This window comes from Somniosus microcephalus, chromosome 12, assembly GCF_052327205.1.
Source record: "Somniosus microcephalus isolate GS21.2 chromosome 12, FLI_Smic_1.0, whole genome shotgun sequence".
Lineage (NCBI taxonomy): Eukaryota > Metazoa > Chordata > Chondrichthyes > Squaliformes > Somniosidae > Somniosus > Somniosus microcephalus.
In genome coordinates this window covers 197,007,147-197,031,909 of record NC_140998.1, presented here as the reverse complement: position 1 = coordinate 197,031,909, position 24,763 = coordinate 197,007,147, and the positions used below count along the sequence as shown (strand labels likewise).

Here is a 24,763-nt window from a genome sequence, read left to right as displayed (position 1 = left end):
TGAGGGAGCCCTGCACTGTCGGAGGGGCAGTACTGAGGGAGCGCCGCACTGTCGGAGGGGCAGTACTGAGGGAGCGCCGCACTGTCGGAGGGGCAGTACTGAGGGAGCACCGCACTGTCGGAGGGGCAGTACTGAGGGAGCGCCGCACTGTCGGAGGGGCAGTACTGAGGGAGCGCCGCACTGTCGGAGGGGCAGTACTGAGGGAGCGCCGCACTGTCGGAGGGGCAGTACTGAGGGAGCCCTGCACTGTCGGAGGGGCAGTACTGAGGGAGCCCTGCACTGTCGGAGGGGCTGTCTTTCGGATGAGACATTAAACCGAGGCCCCATCTGCTCTCTCAGGTGAATGTGAAAGATCCCACAGCACTATTGAAAGAGCAGGGGAGTTCTCCCTGGTGTCCTGGGCCAATATTTATCCCTCAACCAACATCACTGAAACAGATGATCCGGTCATTTATCTCACTGCTTATTGTGGGACTTCGCTGACGGCAGGAACTGGCGTTTCCTACATTCCAGTTACTGGGAAGGTTCGGGATGCCCTGAGGATGTGAAAGGTGCTGTATCAATACAAGTTCCTTCTCGACACCATGCAGCATCACTCGGCATAAGTGTAGACCAGTTTACCGCTACAGCGAGCAGTTTAACCAGCAACCACACTGATACGCCGATAAAACAAAATGGAGAGTGCACTCCACACCGAGACAGGCTGCAACCGAGCGAAACCCGCATGGCAGGTACAGTCTACATCGAGCAGAACTCTGCACGCACTCCAACCCCCGCCGCAGCGCATGCACTCCCTCCAGCCCCCGCCGCAGCGCGCGCACTCCAGCCCCCCACCGCGGCGCTCTCACTTGCCGTAGGGCATGCGGACCAGGCTCTGCCGCAGGGCATGCACTCTCGCCACCCCAGAATCCAAAGAGCCCTCCAACACTCACCTTGATGTAGATCATGGGGATGGGCTGCTTGGCCTTGCTGAAGTGCCGGGCGACTCGGTAAACCGTCTCCGGAACGTAGTCTAGAACCAGATTTAAGTAAACCTCATCTTTCTGTTGGACACAAAAAACATCTGCAGTATTTCCCATAGACACCCGGTCCACTAACAAAGGGGCAATCGCCCGGTGCCCACCGCCACCAACGCAGGGCAATCGCCCGGTACCCGCTGCCACCAACACAGGGCAACTACCCGATCCCTACCATCCCAACACAGGGCAATTGCCCGGTGCCCACTGCCCGCACACAGGGCAATCTCCCGATCCCCACTGCCCTCAACACAGGGCAATCGCCCGGTACCCACTGCCCCACACAGGGCAATCGCCCGATCCCCACTGCCCCCACACAGGGCAGTCTCCCGATCCCCACTGCCCCACACAGGGCAATCGCCCGATCCCCACTGCCCCCACACAGGGCAGTCTCCCGATCCCCACTGCCCCAACACAGGGCAATCGCCCGATCCCCACTGCCCCAACACAGGGCAATCGCCCGATCCCCACTGCCCCAACACAGGGCAATCGCCCGATCCCCACTGCCCCAACACAGGGCAATCTCCCGGTACCCACTGCCACCCCCCCCCCCTCACATGGCAATCACCAAATACCCCAAAACAGCACCCTTCCTGATCTGTGCCCCCTCACACACTCACTAGTGTCCCCTCTCATTCTCACTGGCCCCCACACTCTCTCACTACTGCCCCCCCCCAGTCTGTGCCCCCCCCAGTCTGTGCCCCCCCCAGTCTGTGCCCCCCCCAGTCTGTGCCCCCCCCAGTCTGTGCCCCCCCCAGTCTGTGCCCCCCCCAGTCTGTGCCCCCCCCAGTCTGTGCCCCCCCCAGTCTGTGCCCCTCCAGTCTGTGCCCCTCCAGTCTGTGCCCTCACTCTCACTAGTGCCCCCCCAGTCTGTGCCCTCACTCTCACTAGTGCCCCCCCATTTGTGCCCTCACTCTCTCACTAGTGCCCCCCCGTCTGTGCCCTCACACTCTCACTAGTGCCCCCCAGTCTGTGCCCTCACTCTCACTAGTGCCCCCCAGTCTGTGCCCTCACACTCTCACTAGTGCCCCCCAGTCTGTGCCCTCACACTCTCACTAGTGCCCCCCCAGTCTGTGCCCTCACACTCTCACTAGTGCCCCCCCAGTCTGTGCCCTCACTCTCTCACTAGTGCCCCCCCAGTCTGTGCCCTCACACTCTCACTAGTGCCCCCCCAGTCTGTGCCCTCACTCTCACTAGTGCCCCCCAGTCTTTGCCCTCACTCTCTAGTGCCCCCCCGTTTGTGCCCTCACATTCTCACTAGTGCCCCCAGTCTGTGCCCTCACACTCTCACTAGTGCCCCCCCAGTCTGTGCCCTCACACTCTCACTAGTGCCCCCCAGTCTGTGCCCTCACTCTCACTAGTGCCCCCCAGTCTGTGCCCTCACACTCTCACTAGTGCCCCCCCGTTTGTGCCCTCCAGTCTGTGCCCTCACTCTCACTAGTGCCCCCCAGTCTGTGCCCTCACTCACTAGTGCCCCCCAGTCTGTGCCCTCACACTCTCATTAGTGCCCCCCAGTCTGTGCCCTCACTCTCACTAGTGCCCCCCAGTCTGTGCCCTCACTCTCACTAGCGCCCCCCAGTCTGTGCCCTCACACTCTCATTAGTGCCCCCCCCAGTCTGTGCCTTCACACTCTCACTAGTGCCCCCCAGTCTGTGCCCTCACTCTCACTAGTGCCCCCCAGTCTGTGCCCTCACTCTCACTAGCGCCCCCCCAGTCTGTGCCCTCACACTCTCATTAGTGCCCCCCAGTCTGTGCCCTCACTCTCTCACTAGTGCCCCCCAGTCTGTGCCCTCACTCTCACTAGTACCCCCAGTCTGTGCCCTCACTCTCACTAGTACCCCCCCAGTTTGTGCCCTCACACTCACTCGCTGCTCGTACCTTTTCTCCGCTGGAGTAGAAGAAGTATCGGAGGCGGACAATGTTACTGTGATCTAGTTTCCGCATAATCTGCAACTCCCGGTTCTGCAGAAAGAGTGTCAACGGAAAAATGTAAGTATATAACTTTAACTTGACCAGCCACATAAACAATGTTCCCTCATTTTTTTCGTGGGTCCCTTTAAGTGGCTGCGTGACCCATTCAAATATGTGCGCATGAGCGGATTCTTCCATTTGAAAGCCGGTGAGCGGCCTGCGCGGGTCCTCCAGGCCAAGCAGCTTAGTGGGAACATTGCACATAAATACTGTGGCGACAATAGCAGTTCAGAGGCTGGAGATTCTGTGGAGAGTGTCTCACCTCCTGACTCCCCAAAGCCTTTCCACCATCTACAAGACAAGTCAGGAGTGTGATGGAATACTCTCCACTTGCCTGGATGAGTGCAGCTCCAACACTCAAGAGTATCGACACCATCCAGGATAAAGCAGCCCATTGATTGGCACCTCATCCACCACCTTAAACATTCACTCCCTCCACCACCGGCGTACTGTGGCTGCAGTGTGTACCATCTGCAAGATGCACTGCAGCAACTCGCCAAGGCTTCTTCGGCAGCACCTCCCAAACCCGCAACCTCTACCACCTAGAAAGACAAGGGCAGCAGGCGCATGGGAACACCACCATGTTCCTCTCCAAGATCCACACCATCCTGACTTGGAAGTATATCGGCCGTTCCTTCATCGTCGCTGGGTCAAAATCCTGGAACTCCCGCCCGAACAGCACTGTGGGAGCACCTTCACCTCATGGACTGCAGCGGTTCAAGAAAGCTGCTCACCACCACCTTCTCAAGGGCAACTAGGGATGGGCAATAAATGCCGGCCTTGCCAGCGTCGCCCACATCCCATGAACAAATATTTTTTTTTTAAAAAGTCACACACTGGGGTCTGAGAGGTGAGGTGAAGGGACAGTGCCTGACTCAGCCCCCAGTGTTGAGGGAGAGAGAGTGAAGGAGGAAGGGGGCGGGGTTTAACTGCCCACCAACACCACCCCCCCCCCCCTCATCCAGCTCTGATAGGCTGTGGCGTTTCTCCTCACCTTGAACCTCTTGTCCTGTAGAACCTTCTTGATAGCGACAAGCTCTCCAGTGTCCACCAGCTTGGCCTGGTACACCACCCCAAAGGAGCCATTGCCGATGACTTTAATATCCGTGTAGGACACCTCCTTGGGGTCGTCTGGCCCCTGCCCGGGCGTGGCCACTACCGTCGTGACCTTGCTACCATCTCATGTAGGAGAAAACAAGCAGGCGTTAGTCACCGAGAGACAGGGCGCAGCAACCCGACGCCCTGGCTGCTCCTGAATGCCAACATTCGTGTAACCTTACACAAAGCAGGTGAAGAGTCGGGTACAACTGGGGCCTGGGCTGGAGCAGATGATGAGCAGGGGTACAACTGGGGCCTGGGCTGGAGCAAGGCGGCGCTCAGCCAACCCTGCGGCTTGCCTCACATTGAGCTCGGACGGGTTCTGTCCTCTCTACTGCCTCCCAAGCTCTAGTTCCCCCAGTGTATAGGGGGTAAGCCATTTAGGACAGAGATGAGGAGGAATTTCTTCACCCAGAGTGTGGTGAACCTGTGGAATTCTCTACCACAGAAGGCAGTTGAGGCCAATTCATTAAATATATTCAAGAAGGAGTTGGATATATTTCTTAAGGCTAAAGGGATCAAGGGATATGGGGAGAAAGCAGGGACAGGGTACTGAATTTGGATGATCAGCCATGATCTCATTGAATGGCGGAGCAGGCTCGAGGGGCCGAATGGCCGACTCCTGCTCCTATCTTCTATGTTTCCTATGTTTAATCGACCCTCACTGAACTGAGAGGCTCAGAAGAACTTAAGAATTAGGAGCCAGGAGTCGGTCATAGGGCCCTTTGAGCCTGCTCCGCCATTCAATAAGGTCATGGCTGATCTTCGACCTCAACTCCACTTTCCCGCCCGATCACCATATTCCTCGATTCCCCTAGAGTCCAAAAATCAATTGATCTCATCCTTGAATATACTCAATGACTCAGTATCCACAGCCCCCTGGGGCAGAGAATTCCAAAGATTCACAACCCTCGGAGTGAAGAAATTGCTCCCCCCCAGTTCTAGACACTCCAGCCAGGGGAAACCTCAGCATCTACCTGGTCAATCCCCCTCAGAATCTTATTTCAACTCCAACCCTCATTGTATATCGACCATCACTGCACTGACAGAAACTCAGTTCCTTCTTCATCCTTTTTAAAACCCAAAGCTTGCACGACTTGAAACACTATCTCCAACATGTCATAGCGAGAGGATTCGAATACAGGAGCAAGGATGTCTTGCTGCAGTTGTACAGGGCCTTGGTGAGACCACACCTTGAGTATTGTGTGCAGTTTTGGTCGCCTTATCTGAGGAAGGGTGTTCTTGCCATGGAGGGAGCGCAGCGAAGATTCACCAGACTGATACCCGGGATGGCAGAAATGACATATGAGGAAAGATTGGGTCGATTAAGCTTATACTCGCTGGAGTTTAGAAGAATGAGAGGGGATCTCATTGAAACTTATTGGGCCAGAAATTCGGGTCCCCACGGGTGAGTACGCGCTGGGTACTCATGTGTAGGCCCAACGAAAATGCCGGTTTCGTGCATGCACTGCGCACGCGCAGAAAACCGGAACTTCCGTTCCCTTAGAGGAAGGAGTTCACAGGTCGAACACGTGTGCTGGAGAGGCGGCGCGTGCGCCTGGAACTTCCATTTTTTTTTGCAGCTTTCTCCGGGAGGGTAAGTCTCCAGCAGTTACACTTTTAAAAAGCAGTCGCAAGGCCTGCTTTTAACAAGGTAAGTGGTGAATTAAGTTAAATTAAAACATTTTTTCCCCACAGGTTTATTATTTTTAAATACTTTAAAGAAAGGTAAGTTTATTTTTAGCCCCGTTAGAAAATGTAATTAATATTTTCAAAAATTTAAATTTGTTTAAAATAGCTATTTTAAAAATATGTTTTTTTTTTTAATTTATTTGAAGTTTTAGTGATGTTTTGGGGCTGAATTGTATTCATAGATTTGAAAACTCTTCCTGTCAAATCTATGAATACAGATTCCCTACTACCATTGGCTCCCCATGGCCCACGTGATCCCAGGGGACGCTTCGAACTAACTGCGCCCCGGGATACGCAAGCACTGCGCGCCGGCAGTTGGAGCAGGACCAGGATCGGAATCCCACGCGGGCCCACAACACAACGGCCGGCGCGCAAGGTAAGTGCAGGTCGGGGGCTTGCACCCGCGGGAAGCCCCCGACCTGAATTTCTGGGCCATAAAATTCTAACCGGACTGGACAGACTAGATGCAGGAAGGATGTTCCCGATGGCCGGGGAGTCCAGAACCAAGGGGTCACAGTCTAAAGATAAGGGGTAAAAGATAAGGGGTAAGCCATTTAGGACAGAGATGAGGAGGAATTTCTTCACTCAGAGAGTGGTGAACCTGTGGAATTCTCTACCACAGACAGCAGTTGAGGCCAATTCATTAAATATATTCAAGAAGGAGTTGGATATATTTCTTAAGGCTAAAGGGATCAAGGAATATGGGGAGAAAGCAGGGACAGGGTACTGAATTTGGATGATCAGCCATGATCTCATTGAATGGCGGAGTAGGCTCGAGGGGCCGAATGGCCTACTCCTGCTCCTATCGTCTATGTTTCCACCTCGCACATTGTGAGCCTTCACTGAAGTTACAGTGCCAGGAGCGAACACTCTCAGTCCAGCTTCTCACTGATCGTGTGAGTGTGAGTGTGAGTGTGAGTGTGAGTGTGTGTGTGTGTGTGTGTGTGCCCTCTGTAACCTCAGCCCTGCCTCCAGGCCTGGCTCAGCTGGCTGGTTGTGTACAGCTGCCTGCCCAGCACTGGGCGCTCTGCACCCACTCACCGAGCTGGCGCAATCAGAGCTTCCCCCAAACGGAGGGCGCGACGGTCACAGGCAGGGTCCAGCAGACGTCGCCCGGTAACAAGGCGACTCACACAGAGAACACAAAATGGATCCCACAAGCTCCAGACCAGCCCCCACCGCTCCCCTCCATCCTTGACATGCCCTCTTACCCCGTCACACACCTCCTCCCCGGCAGATTCCTAATTTCCAATGTCCCTCAAGCTCCAAATGAGCTTCTGAGACCAGGAGGGGCTTTAACCAGCACAAATCGAGGAGCCGCACCAAGCTCTTTAAAAAGGAAAGACAGACTTGCATTTCTACAGCGCCATGCACCACCTCAGGGTGCCCCAAAGCGCTTTACAGCCAATGAGGTTCTTTTTTGGAAGTGTCCTCACTGTTGTAATGTAACAAACGCAGCAGCCAATTTGCACACAGCAAGCTCCCACAAATAATGTGATAATGACCAGATAATGTTTTTAGGTGTTGGATGAAGGATAAATATTGGGGTAACTCCCCCTGCTCTTCTCCAAATAATACAGTGGGGTATTTTACATCCACCTGAGGGGTAAGACGGGGCCTTGGTTTAAAGTCTCATCTGAAAGACGGCACTTCTGACAGTGCAGCGCTCCCTCAGTACTGCCCCTCCGACAGTGCAGCGCTCCCTCAGTACTGCGCTCCCTCAGTACTGCCCCTCCGACAGTGCGGCGTTCCCTCAGTACTGCCCCTCCGACAGTGCGGCGCTCCCTCAATACTGCCCCGCTGACAGTGCGGTGCTCCCTCAGAACTGCCCCTCCGACAATTCAGCGCTCCCTCAGTACTGCCCCTCCGACAGTGCAGCGCTCCTTCAGTACTGTCCCTCCGACAGTGCAGCGCTCCTTCAGTACTGTCCCTCCGACAGTGCAGCGCTCCCTCAGTACTGCCCCTCCGACAGTGCAGCGCTCCCTCAGTACTGCCCCTCCGACAGTGCAGCGCTCCTTCAGTACTGTCCCTCCGACAGTGCGGCGTTCCCTCAGTACTGCCCCTCCGACAGTGCGGCGCTCCCTCAGTACTGCCCCTCCGACAGTGCGGCGCTCCCTCAGTACTGCCCCGCTGACAGTGCGGTGCTCCCTCAGAACTGCCCCTCCGACAATTCAGTGCTCCCTCAGTACTGCCCCTCCGACAGTGCGGCGCTCCCTCAGTACTGCCCCGCTGACAGTGCAGTGCTCCCTCAGAACTGCCCCTCCGACAATTCAGCGCTCCCTCAGTACTACCCCTCCGACAGTGCAGCGCTCCTTCAGTACTGTCCCTCCGACAGTGCAGCGCTCCTTCAGTACTGTCCCTCCGACAGTGCAGCGCTCCCTCAGTACTGCCCCTCCGACAGTGCAGCGCTCCCTCAGTACTGCCCCTCCGACAGTGCGGCGCTCCCTCAGTACTGCCCCTCCGACAGTGCAGCGCTCCCTCAGCACTGGCACTGCGAGTGGGAGTTTCGGCCTGGATTATGGGGTTTAGGTCTCTGGAGTGGGACTTGAACCCACGACTTTCTAACTCAGAAGCAAGAGTGCGTGCGACCCGCTGAGTGAGGAGCTGCACGTTTCTCTTTGAGAGAAGGGTCCAGGAATGAGAGCACGAGAGGGGCAAATGGAGTCTCTCTCTTAACACGTCCGATTACAAGGTACACAACACCAAAACATTCCCCCAACACCAGAGCACCCCAAAAAACATTGTTCAAACTTGCCTTCCAAGAGAGGCATCCTACTCGAGCAGCCAAGCCATCCTGTCCAATAATCCGAGACAATCGCCAGCTCTCAGCTCCTCTATGACATCAACATGTCCCTCTGTTATGCATTGGTCATAAAACAATGAAGACTGCAGTCTGTTATACAAGGCCAGACGCGGGCTGCCGTGCGATACGCGGGGCCAGACGCGGGCTGCCGTGCGATACGCGGGGCCAGACGCGGGCTGCCGTGCGATACGCGGGGCCAGACGCGGGCTGCCGTGCGATACGCGGGGCCAGACGCGGGCTGCCGTGCGATACGCGGGGCCAGACGCGGGCTGCCGTGCGATACGCGGGGCCAGACGCGGGCTGCCGTGCGATACGCGGGGCCAGACGCGGGCTGCCGTGCGATACGCGGGGCCAGACGCGGGCTGCCGTGCGATACGCGGGGCCAGACGCGGGCTGCCGTGCGATACGCGGGGCCAGACGCGGGCTGCCGTGCGATACGCGGGGCCAGACGCGGGCTGCCGTGCGATACGCGGGGCCAGACGCGGGCTGCCGTGCGATACGCGGGGCCAGACCCGGAGCGCCTTGCAAGACCGGGGCCAAACACAGACTGCAGTAGGATACGCTGGGCCAGACATAGAGTCATGGATTCATACAGCACAGAAAGAGGCCCTTCGGCCCATCGTGTCCACGCCGGCCATCAGGCCCTGTCTATTCTAATCCCATTTTCCAGCACTTGGTCCGTAGCCTTGTATGCTATGGCGTTTCAAGTGCTCATCTAAATGCTTCTTGAATGTTGTGAGGGTTCCTGCCTCTACCACCCTTTCAGGCAGTGAGTTCCAGATTCCAACCACCCTCTGGGTGAAAATGTTTTTCCTCAAATCCCCTCTAAACCTCCCGCCTCTTACCTTGAAACTATGCCCCCTGGTTATTGACCCCTCTACTAAGGGCAAAAGTTCCTTTCTATCTACCCTATCTATGCCCCATATAATTTTGTACACCTCAATCAGGTCCCCCCCCTCAGCCTTTTCTGCTCTAAGGAAAACAACCCCAGCCTGTCCAGTCTCTCTTCATAGCTGAAGCGCTCCAGCCCAGGTAACATCCTGGTGAATCTCCTCTGCACCCTCTCCAATGCAATCACATCCCTCCTATAGTGAGGCGACCAGAACTGCACACAGTATTCCAGCTGTGGCCTAACTAGCGTTTTGTACAGCTCCATCATAACCTCCCTGCTCTTCTATTCTATGCCTCGGCTAATGAAGGCAGGTATCCCATATGCCTTTTAACACGGACTGCCGCGCGATACGCAGGGCCAGACACGGGACTGCCGCGCGATACGCAGGGCCAGACACGGGACTGCAGTGCGACACGCAGGGCCAGACACGGGACTGCAGCGGGATACGCAGGGCCAGACACGGGACTGCAGCGGGATACTCAGGGCCAGACACGGACTGCCGCACGATACGCAGGGCCAGACACGGACTGCCGCGCGATACGCAGGGCCAGACACGGGACTGCCGCGCGATACGCAGGGCCAGACACGGGACTGCAGTGCGATACGCAGGGCCAGACACGGGACTGCAGTGCGACACGCAGGGCCAGACACGGGACTGCAGCGGGATACGCAGGGCCAGACACGGGACTGCAGCGGGATACTCAGGGCCAGACAGCGGACTGCAGCGGGATACGCAGGGCCAGACACGGACTGCAGCGGGATACGCAGGGCCAGACTCGGACTGCCGCACGATACGCAGGGCCAGACACGGGACTGCCGCGCGATACGCAGGGCCAGACACGGGACTGCCGCGCGATACGCAGGGCCAGACACGGGACTGCCGCGCGATACGCAGGGCCAGACACGGACTGCCGCACGATACGCAGGCCAGGCATGGACTGCTGCACGATACACAGGGCCAGACACGGACTGCCGCACGATACGCAGGGCCAGAGACGGACTGCTGCACGATACACAGGGCCAGACATGGACTGCAGTGTGTTGCGCAGGACCAGGCATGGACTGCAGCATTACACACAAGAGCTCATGAAGCAGGCCAGACAGAGTCCCAGTTCCCACACTGAGCAAGTGCAACAGCACTGTCCCCTGGTCACTGATCACTGCAACAGAAACGCTCGTAAGCACCTGGGACGGAGGTCATTCTCTCACTAAACCAGTCCCAACAACGGCTCACAACAACGGCGAAGGAACGGAAGTCGGACCCACGTTCAGGCAAATAAATATTTTAATGATCTTGCGTTGCGAGTCAGACGGCCAGCGAGGACGGGTGCGGAGCAGGCTCGGCGAGGCTTGAACACGCAGCGGGAGATCTCTCAGCAGTGCAGGCAGGGCGTGGAGTCGGACGAGCAGCAACACACCAGTTCCAGGATAGCACTGCCCACAAAGAGGCCGGCGAGGGTGGCCACGAGGAGCCGAGCGAGTGGCCCACGTCGAAGCGGCGGGGGCTGGGGGCGGCGGGTATTTGCAGGTGGAAGGTGGCGGCCGGGCGCTCGCGGACCAAGCAGCGGTACAGGCCGCGGTCAGCGGGGGCGATGCTGATCAGCGGGTCCAGCGAGCGGGTGGGGCGCGGCCGGCGGAGCAAGCCCGCCCGGGGCAGCGGCACTGTGTCGCGCTGCCAGGACACCATGCAGTGGATCGCGGCCCCAGGGCAGACCAGCTCCACGCTCTGCCGCAGCCGGGCCCGGCAGAGGCCTCCACCCGCATCTCCGGCCCCCGCGGGGGCAGCAGCGTCCTGCCCCCCGGCAGCCCGCAGGGCACTGCCTCGCCCTCGGGGGGCCCCGGCCGGCCGGACGTAGCAGTAGCCCAGCCGCTTGCGCTCGCCCGGCGCCCCACACCGGTCGCAGGCCTGCCAGGGACCCCAGCGGGTGACAAGCTGGGCCTCGAGCCCGGGCACAGTGAGGTTGCCCAGCGCCCGCTGGCCCAGGCCGGCATGCGAGGTGTGGAGCCGGCCCGCATCCTGCACCGCCACCTCGTAGCGCGCCGGGGCCCGCCCACCGTCATTGCACACGTACAGGCCCGAGTAGCCCGCCCGTGTCTCCAGCTGGCCCCAGCGCGCCCAGCTCCGCAGCTTCAGGTCCTTGCGGGGGCCGCGGTAGTAGCGGGCGGTCCAGGGTCCCGCGATGGTCTGCGGGCGGCCCGTCGGCCCCGTGCCCTCGACATACTGCCAGTAGACGCGGCCGCTGCCCTGGCCAGCCGGGCAGGGCAGGGTGACGGGGTTGTGGGAGACGAAGCACAGCCGGGCCCAGCGGACGGCGGGCACTCCCTGCTCCTGCAGCAATCTGGGAATGGTCCCGAGGGCGGCCAGCACAGCCAGGCTCAGAAGGACAGACACTTGCCCAGACATGGTTCGTGGGTCAGAGCTCTGGTGTCCGTTTCCCCCGCCACCACAGCCCACTCCCCCCGCTGTGAGGCTGGGATTGTGACATCGCCAGTTGTCAGAGAGAGACAATGACAATCCTCACCCTCCTGTTCAAAAATCCCTCCGTGGCCTCGCCCCCCCACTCCTGATCTCTGTAACCTACTCCAGGTCCCCAAAACCCTCCGAGATCTCGGCATTCCTCCGACTCTGGCCTCTTGCACATCCCCGATTTTAAATCACTCAACCGTAGGCCTAGGTCCCAAGCTCTGGAATTCCCTCCCTAAATCTCTCCATCTCTCTCTCTCCTCCTTTAAGACACTCCTTAAAACCTACCTCTTCAACCAAGCTTTTGGTCACTTGTTCCAATATCTCATGCGGCTCAATGTCAAATTTTGGTTAATAATCGCTCCTGTGAAGCACCTTGTGACATTTTACTATGTTAAAGGTGCTATTTGTTATGAATTAAATGGTACCATTTTAAAGGGGATGCAGGAACAGAGACACCTGGGGGTGTGTGTATATAAATGCTTAAAGGTGGCCGGACAAGATGAGAAGGTTGTTAAAACCATACGGGATTCTTGGTTTTTAAACAGAGGCATAGCGTACAAAAGCAAGGAAGGGATGCTGAATCTTCATAAAGAGCTGGTTAGGCCCCAGCTAGAGTAGTGTGTCCAATTCTGGGCACCACACTTTAGGAAGGATGTCAAGTCCTTGGACAGGGTGCAGAGGAGATTTACGAGAATGGTACCAGGGATGAGGGTCTTCAGTGATGTGGAGAGACTGGAGAAGCTGGGATTGTTCTCCTTAGAGCAGAGAAGGTTCTGGGGAGATTGAATAGAGGTGTTCAAAATCATGAGGGGTTTTGAGAAGAGTAGATAAGGACATATTGCTTCCAATGGCAAGAGGGTCGGTAACCAGAGGACACAGATTTAAGGTGATTGGCAAAAGAACCAGAGAGATCAGAAAGCTTCTTTCAGTAACCAAGGATGCATTCACCGAAGGTAAGCATGCAGGTGCAGCAAGTGATTAAGGCAAATGATATGTTGGCCTTTGTAGCGAGAGGGTTCGAGTACAGGATCAAGGATGTCTTGCTGCAGTTGTACAGGGCCTTGGTGAGACCACACCTTGAGTATTGTGTGCAGTTTTGGTCGCCTTATCTGAGGAAGGATGTTCTTGCCATGGAGGGAGTGCAGCGAAGATTCACCAGACTGATACCTGGAATGGCAGGAATGACGTACGAGGAGATTGGGTCGATTGGGCTTATATTCGCTGGAGTTTAGAAGAATGAGAGGGAATCTCATTGAAACTTATAAAATTCTAACACGACTAGACAGACTAGATGCAGGAAGGATGTTCCCGATGGAGGGGGAGTCCAGAACCAGGGGTCACAGTCTAAAGATAAGGGGTAAGCCATTTAGGACAGAGATGAGGAGGAATTTCTTCACCCAGAGAGTGGTGAACCTGTGGAATTCTCTACCACAGAAGGCAGTTGAGGCCAATTCATTAAATATATTCAAGAAGGAGTTAGATATATTTCTTAAGGCTAAAGGGATCAAGGGATATGGGGAAAAGGCAGGGACAGGGTACTGAATTTGGATGATCAGCCATGATCTCATTAAATGGTGGAACAGGCTCGAGGGGCCGAATGGCCTACTCCTGCTCCTATCTTCTATGTTTCTATGTCTATGTTTCGATTCCATCCAGACCAGGTGACTTACCAACTTTCAGTAATTTTTCCCCTAGCTGACCGCTCACACTTCATATGTTTATGAAATGTTTTAGGGTTCAACTTAATGTTGCCTGCTAATCTTATCTCCTAACCTCACTTTGCCTCCCGTATTAACAGTTTCAATTCCCTCCTGTACTTTCCATAATCTTCCTGGTTATTAACTGAATCTTACTCCTGACACATTTGTCATAAGCTTCCTTTTTCCTGTTACAGTATATTTTAACTTTTATTTCCTTTGTCATCCAGGGCGCATTAGCTGTGGATACTCTACCTTTTCCCTTCAAAGGAAGCTACCTAGTTTGTACCTGAACTATCTCTTCCCTGAATGCCCCCCATTGCTCTGTTACTGCTTGACCCTGCAATCGTCTTTTCCAATCTACCTGTGCTGGGGCCCTTCTTAAATCACTCAAATTAGCTCGTCCCCAGTTGAGCATTTTTACCTTCGATATTTCCTGGTCTCTTTCCATAACTACTTTAAAGCGAATCATGCTGCGGTCACGGTTAAGCTAGATGATCTCCGACTGTAACACCCTCCACTTGCCCAACTTCACGTCCCAGAACCAGATCCAACGCGGTTTCCTTCTTTGTTGGACTGGAGACATGTCGATCGAGGAGGTTCTCCTGTACACATCAGAAACTCCTCTCCTTCTCTACCTGTAGCACTATGTTTTTCCCCAGTCTCTATTAGGGTAATTAAAGTCTCCTAATATTACTACTGTATTTTTGTTACATGCCTTTGACATTTGCTGACAACTTGGCACCAGGTTTTTTTTTTTTTTGGTGGGGGGGGGGGGGGGGGGGGGCGGTAAAAGAGACCAAGGGAAGCTGTCAGGCGACACCCTGGGGCCAATTGGGATGCGATCAGTTGACGTACGGGACCAAGCGAGAAGCGATCAGTTGACGCCTGGGGCTAATCAAGAAGCGATCGGTTGATGCCCGGGGTCAATCAAGAAGCGATCAGTTGACACCTGGGGCTAATCAAGAAGCGATCAGTTGATGCCCGGGGCTAATCAAGAAGCGATCAGTTGACGTCCGGGGCTAATCAAGAAGCGATCAGTTGATGCCCGGGGCCAATCAAGAAGCGATCAGTTGATGCCCGGGGCTAATCAAGAAGCGATCGGTTGATGCCCGGGGCTAATCAAGAAGCGATCGGTTGATGCCCGGGGTCAATCAAGAAGCGATCAGTTGACACCTGGGGCTAATCAAGAAGCGATCAGTTGACGCCTGGGGCTAATCAAGAAGCGATCAGTTGACGTCCGGGGCCAATCAAGAAGCGATCAGTTGATGCCCGGGGCTAATCAAGAAGCGATCGGTTGATGCCCGGGGCCAATCAAGAAGCGATCAGTTGACGCCTGGGGCTAATCAAGAAGCGATCAGTTGACGCCTGGGGCTAATCAAGAAGCGATCAGTTGATGCCCGGGGCCAATCAAGAAGCGATCAGTTGACGCCTGGGGCTAATCAAGAAGCGATCAGTTGACGCCTGGGGCTAATCAAGAAGCGATCAGTTGACGCCTGGGGCTAATCAAGAAGCGATCAGTTGACGCCTGGGGCTAATCAAGAAGCGATCGGTTGATGCCCGGGGCCAATCAAGAAGCGATCGGTTGACGCCTGGGGCTAATCAAGAAGCGATCAGTTGACGCCTGGGGCTAATCAAGAAGCGATCGGTTGACGCCTGGGGCTAATCAAGAAGCGATCAGTTGACGCCTGGGGCTAATCAAGAAGCGATCAGTTGATGCCCGGGGCCAATCAAGAAGCGATCGGTTGACGCCTGGGGCTAATCAAAAAGCGATCAGTTGACGCCTGGGGCTAATCAAGAAGCGATCGGTTGACGCCTGGGGCTAATCAAGAAGCGATCAGTTGATGCCCGGGGCTAATCAAGAAGCGATCGGTTGACGCCTGGGGCTAATCAAGAAGCGATCAGTTGATGCCCGGGGCTAATCAAGAAGCGATCAGTTGATGCCCGGGGCTAATCAAGAAGCGATCAGTTGATGCCTGGGGCTAATCAAGAAGCGATCAGTTGACGCCCGGGGCTAATCAAGAAGCGATCAGTTGATGCCTGGGGCTAATCAAGAAGCGATCAGTTGATGCCCGGGGCTAATCAAGAAGCGATCAGTTGACGCCTGGGGCTAATCAAGAAGCGATCAGTTGACGTCCGGGGCCAATCAAGAAGCGATCAGTTGATGCCTGGGGCTAATCAAGAAGCGATCGGTTGATGCCCGGGGCCAATCAAGAAGCGATCAGTTGATGCCCAGGGTCAATCAAGAAGCGATCGGTTGATGCCCGGGACCAATCAAGAAGTGATCGGTTGACGTCCGGGGTCAACCAAGAAGTGATCGGTTGACGTCCGGGGTCAATCAAGAAGCGATCGGTTGACGTCCGGGGTCAATCAAGAAGCGATCAGTTGACATCCGGGGCCAATCAAGAAGCAATCGGTTGACGTCCGGGATCAATCAAGAAGCGATCACTTGACGTCCGGGGTCAATCAAAAAGCGATCACTTGACGCCCGGGGCCAATCAAGAAGCGATCCGTTCACACCCAGGGCCAATCGGGATGCGATCAGTTGACGGCCGGGGTCAATCAAAAAGCGGTTGGTTGACGCCCGGGGCCAATCGGGATAGAGCGAGGCAGGTATTGGATAACAGTGAGCCATGAAAACCTGTTCCGCTAGATGTTACAAATCCCCCTGACCCTACTGAAGGGAAGCTTCCCTGGTGTCCTGGACAACATCCAACCAAGACCACTGGAAACAGGATGTGTGTGTGGGATCAACTGTGCACAACGTTCTTGCCTCCATATCACAACTTGTATTTATACAGCACATTTAAAGTAGTAAAACGTCCCAAGGCGCTCCACAGGAGCGATCATCAACAGAATGCGACACCGAGCCACATAAGGAGATATTAGGAGAGGTGACCAAAAGCTTGGTCAAAGAGCTAGGTTTTTAAGGAGCAAGGTGTAGAGATGCGGAGATGTTTAGGGAGAGAATTTCAAAGCTTAGGACCCAGGCAGCTCAAGGCACAGCCGCCAATGGCGGAGCGATTAAAATCAGGGGTGCGCAAGAGGCCAGAATTGGAGGAGCGCAGAGATCCGAGGGTTACGGGGCTGGAGAAGATTAGGGATAGGGAGGGGCGAGGCCATGGAGAGATTTGAAACAAGGACGACAGGTGAACGGGACTTGGTGCGAGTTGGGACGCGGGCAGCGGAGTTTTGTATGACCTCAAGCTTACGGAGGGTAGAACGCGGGAGGCCGGCCAGGAGTGCGTTGGAATAGTCAAGTCTAGAGGTGGCATGGGCACGGGTGAGGGTTACCCGCCGGACGGACGGGAGTCGGGGGGGGTGAACACGCAGCTCAGTTTCTGGCCTTCCCGGACGGTTAATGGCAGGAGATGGGAATCGGTGAGGAGGAGAGCAGCAAACTGGATCAGAGCCCGAGAATGAGGCAGGAAACCCGGTTGGAAACGAGCCCACCATCAACATCAGAAACTGGTCACGCTGTAATCACACCCTCTGTCCAGTGGAGGCGCTGCAGGGAGCATGACGGCCCGAGTTTACATAAGGCAAGTCCCATTAGAAACGTGGACACAACCGAGATACACAAACAGCCGGTATGACTTCACGACTCCATTACTTCAGCGATCCTGGCTAATCAGCTGCCGCCCTCTAACCTGCTTGACCTGAAAACTCCACGGGAGATCGACCAGTTCGTATATCAAACTCAATACACAGGCCGTCACGCAAGAGATCCCTCTCCCAATATCAGGGACCTCCATGCAGACACTCGGTGGGGATCAGACAGGCACTCTGTGTGGGTTCATACTTTGAGCAGTAAGGTACAGTAATCACACTCCCCCCCCCCGCCAGAGAGACTTGAGCCCATAAATCAAGGCCAGCATTTCCCGTGTGCAGTACTGAAGGAGCGCTGCAGTGCCAGAGGTGCCGTCTTTCGGACGAGATGTTAAACTGAGGCCCCCGTCTGCCCTCACAGGTGGATGCAAGAGGTCCCACTATTTCAAGAGCAGCAGGGGGAGTTGTCCCCAGTGTCCTGGGCCAACATTGATCCTTCAAGCACCTCGCAACAGGAGGAGGCCATTCAGCCCCTCGAGACTGTTCCACCATTTCAATTAGATCATGGCTGATCTCACTTAAACATCACCAGAACCGATTATCTGGCCATCGTCACAATTGCTGTTTGTGGGAGCTTGCTGTGTACAACTTGGAGGCTGCGTCTTCCACAGGACCAGAGTGGGCACTCTTCAAAAGGACATCATTGGCCGTCAGGCCCTTTGGGATGCCAGGAGGTCGGGAAATGCGCCTTCACTGAGCATTTCAGCACCATAAGAGCGGAGCAAGCAGAAGTGACAAAACAAGTGTCCCCTCGCCCATTACCCACAACATCTGCTCCCTCCAACCACGGGTACCCAGGACTCACCGAGTTCCAATCCAGCTCCCAATACTTGGCACAAAGAACGAGTTCATTCAAAAGAGATTTAGTCAATTAGCAATGGTCATTTCCACACAGGCTGACTCACACCGGATGTGCAACCCACTGCCCTGGCTGACTCTCATCCCTCTCCCACATCCTACCATGGTCTCTCTCCTGGCCCCAGTCTCGCTTTCTCTCTCTCTCCTGGCCCCAGTCTCGCTCGCTCTCTCTCTCTCCTTCCTGGCCCCAGTCTCGTTCTCTCCCGGCACCAGTCTCGCTCTCTCCCGGCTGTAATGTATATACCTTTAAGGGGGGAACTACTTTTTACAGCTCATGTATACTGTAGTACCGGCAGTGACCACACCTGTATATAGCACTGAGTAGTAATCTGTACAGTTCAGTTCCAGAGTGAACCACGTTGAGTAAACACCTGTTGTACCGTTCTCCTGCAGTCTTGTGTCTTACTACTGACGGACACAACATTGGCGACGAGGCAATTTCGAACCTACCTGCAACTCTGCATCACCTCCCAGGGATTCGTCCCTGAAGACCAGTAGATTGGAGGTCAAGGCCAGAGACACAGGCGTCGACCATGGGCAACCGCCCAGTCATCCAGCAGAGACTCGAGAATTGCGGGGGAGGCTGTTGAGAGCCAGGTTTGGCTTTCCAGTCGCGGTGGTCCAGCGAAACGGGCTGGCAACAGGTAGTGCGCAAACCCTTCCCGGACAGCGGCGGGCTAGAGCCCGACCGAGCGGCACAGCAAAGGGCCGAGCAGCGTCGACGGGAGAGAGAGAGAGAGAGAGAGAGAGAGAGAGAGAGAGAGGGCAGAGGGTGTTCAGGGGCCGAGCAACGTCGAGGAGAGGGAGAGAGACGCGCAGAAACCCGCGAGGCGCCGCCATTGCCACGAGGACCACCGAGAGCGGCGTTGGCAGCAGCGCAGGAGAAGCGTGCGAAACCTACAGGGCGCCGCCATTGCCACGAGGACCGCCGAGAGCGGCGTTGGCAGCAGCGGGGGAGGAAGGAAAGCGCGGGAGACGCCATTTTAAACCACACCCAAAATGCCGAAGAGTGGCAGTATCACCGCATTTGACAATGAAGTCGAAGATTGGACTACATATGTCGAACGAAGAGAGGTATACTGCAAGGCAAATGAGGTGTCAGATGACAAGAAAGCGCCGGTATTGTTAAATTTAATGGGTGCAAAGACGTATGGCTTATTACGAAATCTAGTAACCCCAGCGAAGAGAGTTTTGGAGACATAGTGACGATACTACAGGAACATTTAAACCCCACACCGCTGCGGATAGCAGATTCAAGTTTCACAAACTGAACCAGCATAAGGATGAAAGCAATGCTGAATATTTAACAGAACTGCGCAAACTATCGAAACACTGCCAGTTTGGAACGGGACTGGCAGATACCTTAAGGGACAAGTTTGTGTGTGGGCTTCAAAGTGAAGGAACCCAGAAACGGCTTTTATCTGAAAAGGACCTTACCGCAATGCTGAAAGCCTTGTCCAGTGTATCATATGAAGCAGCAGCACGGGGCGCTGCAGAGATACAACAGAGACCGCAAGAATATGGCACAAACGAAATGTCATACAGAACAGAGAAGTGCTATCGCTGTGGCAGAACAACACACGACCACAATGATTGCTGGTTCAAAGACAAAGCGTGCAGACAGTGTGGAAAAGTAGGACACATAGCAAGAGTCTGCAGGTCGGGAAAGAAAACCAGCAATAAGAAATCTCCAAAAGAAAAGTACAAGGTACATAAAGTGACGGAGAATAGTTCAGACGAACAAAAGAGTGATACCGACTCCGAAAGCAGGGAGCGGAGTTGTCTGAAACTACATAATGTGATCAAAACGGAGGATCACCGAACCATTTGGGTCACTCTCAAGATAGCAGGAGTCCAGGTAAAAATGGAATTGGACACAGGATCAGCCCTAACAGTCATAAACCGACAGGACTACGAGCGGCTATTCTCTCACATACCCTTGAGACACAAAAAATTATTTTGAAGACATAAACGGGGCAAAAAGTCTACCCCAAAGGAAAAATTAAGGGTGAACGTTTATATATAACGGTAAGGAAACACCAAAACTAGACCTGTATGTATTGCAAGATGGAGGACCACCATTACTGGGACGTGAATGGATCCGGGAAAAATACAGCTGGATTGGCATTCCATACAAGCACTGACTGTGGCTGCCAAAAAGGATGACGACGTCACACCTGGGTGACTGTCAAAGATCCTAACCGACGCACAAGAAGTGTTCCAGCAAGGACTTGGAACACTAAAAGGCATGACAGCAACAATTAAAATCGAAGAAAAACGCAAGCCCAAAAACCTTATGCGATCCGCCCAGCCGTCGAAGCAGAGCTGGAGAGTTTAGAACGTTCAGGTGTACTGTCCAAGGTAGACTGGAGCGAGTGGGGCGACACCCATCGTCCCGGTGATGAAAAAGTCGTTGAGCAGCACGCCTGGGGAACCAAGGAAGGTTCGCATCTGTGGGGACTTTAAGAGCAACAGTGAACCCAGTCCTTCACACCGTGTAATATCCACTTCCACGGATTGAAGATATTTTTCGCCTCGCTATCTGGAGGGGAAACGCTTCACTAAGATTGATCTGGCCCAGGCGTATCTGCAAATGGAGGTAGAAGAAGGCATCAAAAAAAATACCTCACAATCAAACACCCATAAAGGTCTCTACCAATACAACTGGCTGGTATTCGGGGAAGCATCAGCTCCGGCTATTTGGCAAAGGGCAATGGAACAAGTCCCTGCAAGAGATCCCAGGGACCCAGTGTTATTTGGAGGGACATCCTGGTCATGGGCGAAAATGACAGTGATTCACCCTCGCCAACCTGGAGCAGGTGCTCACTAGATTGAAGGAATATGGGCTCCGAGCTAACCGCCCCAAATGCGAGTTTTTTAAAAAAACAGATCTCGTATTGTGGCCACGTTATCGATAGAGGGGTTACATAAGTCCCCCAGAAAAGATTGATGCAGTAGTCAAGGCTCCAGCACCGGAAAAACGTGTCACAACTGAGGTCGTTCCTCGGGCTGGTAAACTACTATCATAAGTTCTTGCCAAATTTGTCTACAATACTACACCCACTGAACACCCTACTGCAAAACTGGAGTGCCATGGAAGTGGAGTGACGAATGTAAACGAGCTTTCCAGAAGAGCAAAACACTAATCACATCGAAAGAGGTATTGGCCCATTTCAACCCAGCACTACCAATTCGGTTGGCGTGTGATGCGTCACCCTACGGCATTGGAGCGGTGCTGTCGCACAAATTCTCGGACGGCTCAGAGAGGGCCAATAGCCTTTGCGTCACGATCACTAACCTCAGCCGAGCGTAACTACGCCCAGATTGACAGGGAGGGCCCTCAGCCTAGTGTGGGGAGTGAAAAAGTTCAATCACTATCTGCACGGGCAGAAATTCACCTTGCTGACTGAACCACCAGCCTCTTGTCTCCATTTTTAATCCGAAGAAGGGCGGTCCGGTGATGACTGCGCAACGACTACAAAGATGGTCACTCTTTCTAGGGAGTGCACCCACTATGAGATTGAATATAAGGGGCACGAAACAGGCATGGAAATGCTGATGGGCTATCACGCCTGCCACTGCCTACTGTTGGAGGAAGCACCAGCAGTGGATCCTGTCGAAAATATTTCATTCGACTATAGTTGAATACCTACCGGTAACTAACGCTCGTATAGAAAAGGAGACCCGAAATGACCCGACACTGTCTCGGGTATACGATTTTGACGGTGAAGGGATGGCCAGCACATGGCGACTCACTGTTTGCCAGCATTCTCGGACAAGAGAACAGCTGTCACTGTGCCGGGGGACCTTGATGTGTGTGATCCCAAGTGGTAATTCCACCCAAGTTAAGGGATAGAGTGCTCAAATGAGCTTCATGAGGGTCATCTGGGAGGAGGTAAAAATGAAAAGCCCTTGCCAGGGCTTATGTGTGGTGGCCAGGAATCGATAAACAAAATCGAGGGACCTGACCAAGAGCTGCTCAGGATGCCAGAAAGTCCAAAATGCACCACCACACATGCCCCTCTAACACCCATGGGAGTGGCCCCTCATCTCCATGGCAACGGTGTGCATATTTGATTTTGCTGGTCCATTCATGGACTCAATGTTTTTAATAGCCGTGGATGCGCACTCGAAATGGCCTGAGGTCATCAAAATGTCCTCCACCACCACGGAGAAAAACTATTGCAGTCCTATGGACCATTTTTTGCCAGGAACGGCTTGCCAGAACAGATTTGCGCCGATAACAGACCACAGTTTGTGTCCGAAGAGAGTTCCGGAGGTTTAAGAAGAAGAATTGGGTAAGGCATTACACATCCACCCCGTATCATCCAGCCACAAATGGATTGGCTGAGAGGTTCGTACAAACCCTTTAAGAAGGCAATAAAGGCTATGTACAATGACAAACATTCCCGCTGCAGCATAAGGTGGACAATTTCCTGTTCGCCTACCGGAAATGCGACACATGCAGTCACCAACCAGGCCCCCAGCCATGATGTTTCTTTAACCAAAGGTTAAGATCTCGCCTGGATTTGCTCAGACCAAACCGTACGATGAGACGTTGAGTGTAAGCAATTCCAGCACATCCATGAGAAGCCAACAAGGAGCTTCAATGTAGGCCAACCATCCAGGTCTTGGCCCGCGACTACCGAACAGAAAAAATGGCAGCCAGGAACAATACGCACACGGCAGGGGCCCACTAATGCACACAGTGGAAGTTGGGGGAGAGCATCGTGAGACGTCATGCTGCGACCAGATCCTAGAGTCACAGGAAGTCAACCCCATGCCTCGCCCATACGTACCTGGTGAGGGAAACCCCGACATACAGGTCGCATCTACCCCAGAAAACAGTAGCATCGGAAGCTGATGACCCAAACCGACGACAGGGGTGCCAGAATCGCCTCCGCATCAAGAGCGAGAACACTCGGGGAAAGGCGCTATCCAGAAAGGATCAGGGAGCCTCCCCAAAGACTGAATATATATAAATGGACCTATTTTCCTGGCCAAATGTCTCGCTCCCTCTCTCTCCTGGCCGCAGTCTCGCTCTCTCTCCTGGCCCCCAGTCTCGCGCCCCCTCTCTCTCTCCTGGCCCCAGTCTCGCTCTCCCTCTCTCTCCTGGCCCCCAGTCTCGCTCCCCCTCTCTCTCCTTCTCCGGCCGCAGTCTCGCTCTCTCCCTCTCTCTCCTGGCCCCCAGTCTCGCTCTCTCCTCTCTTCTCTCCTGGCCCGCAGTCTCGCTCTCCCCCTCTCTCTCCTGGCCCCCAGTCTCGCGCGCCCCCTCTCTCTCCTGGCCGCAGTCTCACTCTCCCTCTCTCTCCTGGCCGCAGTCTCGCTCTCTCTCTCTCTCTCCTGGCCCCCAGTCCTCGCTCTCTCCCCTCTCTCCTGGCCCCAGTCTCGCTCTCGCTCTCTCTCTCTCCTGGCCCCAGTCCTCGCGCTCTCTCTCTCTCTCTCTCCTGGCCCCAGTCCTCGCTCTCTCCTCTCTCTCCTGGCCCCGGTCCTCGCTCTGTCTCTCTCTCTCTCTCCTGGCCCCAGTCTCGCTCTCTCTCTCTCTCCCCCCTCTCTCTCTCCTGGCCCCAGTCTCGCTCTCTCTCTCTCTCTCCCCCTCTCTCTCTCCTGGCCCCCAGTCTCGCTCTGTCCCTCTCTCTCTCCTGGCCCCCAGTCCTCGCTCTCTCTCTCCTGGCCCCAGTCTCACTCTCTCCCTCTACTCTCTCCTGGCCCCAGTCTCGCTCTCTCTCTCTCTCCTGGCCCCAGTCCTCGCTCTCTCCTCTCTCTCCTGGCCCCAGTCTCGCTCTGTCTCTCTCTCTTTCTCCTGGCCCCAGTCCTCGCTCGCTCTCTCTCTCTCTCTCTCTCTCCCTCTCTCTCTCTCTCTCTCCTGGCCCCAGTCTCGCTCTGTCCTCCTCTCTCTCTCTCTCCTGGCCCCCAGTCTCCGCTCTCCCTCTCTCTCTCCTGGCCCCAGTCTCGCTCTCCCTCTCTCTCTCTCCTGGCCCCAGTCTCGCTCTCTCCCTCTCTCTCCTGGCCCCCAGTCTCGCGCTCTCTCTCTCTCTCTCTCCTGGCCCCAGTCTCGCTCTCCTCTCTCTCTCTCCTGGCCCCAGTCCTCGCTCTCCCTCTCTCTCTCCTGGCCCCAGTCTCGCTCTCCCTCTCTCTCTCCTGGCCCCAGTCTCGCTCTCTCCCTCTCTCTCTCCTGGCGCAGTCCTCGCTCTCCCTCTCTCTCTCTTCTGGCCCCCAGTTCTCGCTCTCCCTCTCGGCCCCAGTCCAATTCAATTCAATTCAAATCGCTTTATTGGCATGACAAGGTACATCTTATGTTGCCAAAAGCATCAATAAACATTCATGGTTGTTACACAAAAATACAGATTAGCATACAGTGTACAAACAGATATATCCCTGAGTGTATAAATATACATTCATATAATTTGTATATACCTCTTTTTCTTATATTTACTGGTTGTCCCCTCCGTTTTATGGCAAGCTGTAACATAGTGTGCCGCTAAGGTTACACAATTTCTCTCTTCCCCTAGTAGGTATGGGAGTTTTTGGTCGTCATTCAAATTTCTGAATTCCGGGCATATTTTTGTGAATTTTTGGGTAGAAATTCTCCTCCCTGATGCCCTGATATTTTCTACAAGCTGTGAGGAAGTGCATCTCTGTCTCCACCACTTCCCCTGA

The 24,763-nt window shown here is 54.8% G+C and overlaps 1 protein-coding gene across 2 annotated transcripts in view; it reads right to left on the bottom strand.

The window, feature by feature from the left end:
- The window catches only part of LOC147109866 (glycogen synthase kinase-3 beta-like), a 104,849-nt gene that overhangs the window by 79,100 nt on the left and 986 nt on the right, over positions 1-24,763 (bottom strand). For both annotated transcript variants that reach the window (XM_086003904.1, XM_086003903.1), the window contains exons 2-4: positions 3,982-4,166; positions 2,895-2,978; positions 933-1,043 (exon numbers count right to left, since the gene is read on the bottom strand). In XM_086003904.1, the coding sequence (XP_085860030.1) occupies positions 933-1,043; positions 2,895-2,978; positions 3,982-4,166 (380 nt within the window). The remainder of the gene's footprint in view (positions 1-932; positions 1,044-2,894; positions 2,979-3,981; positions 4,167-24,763) is intronic.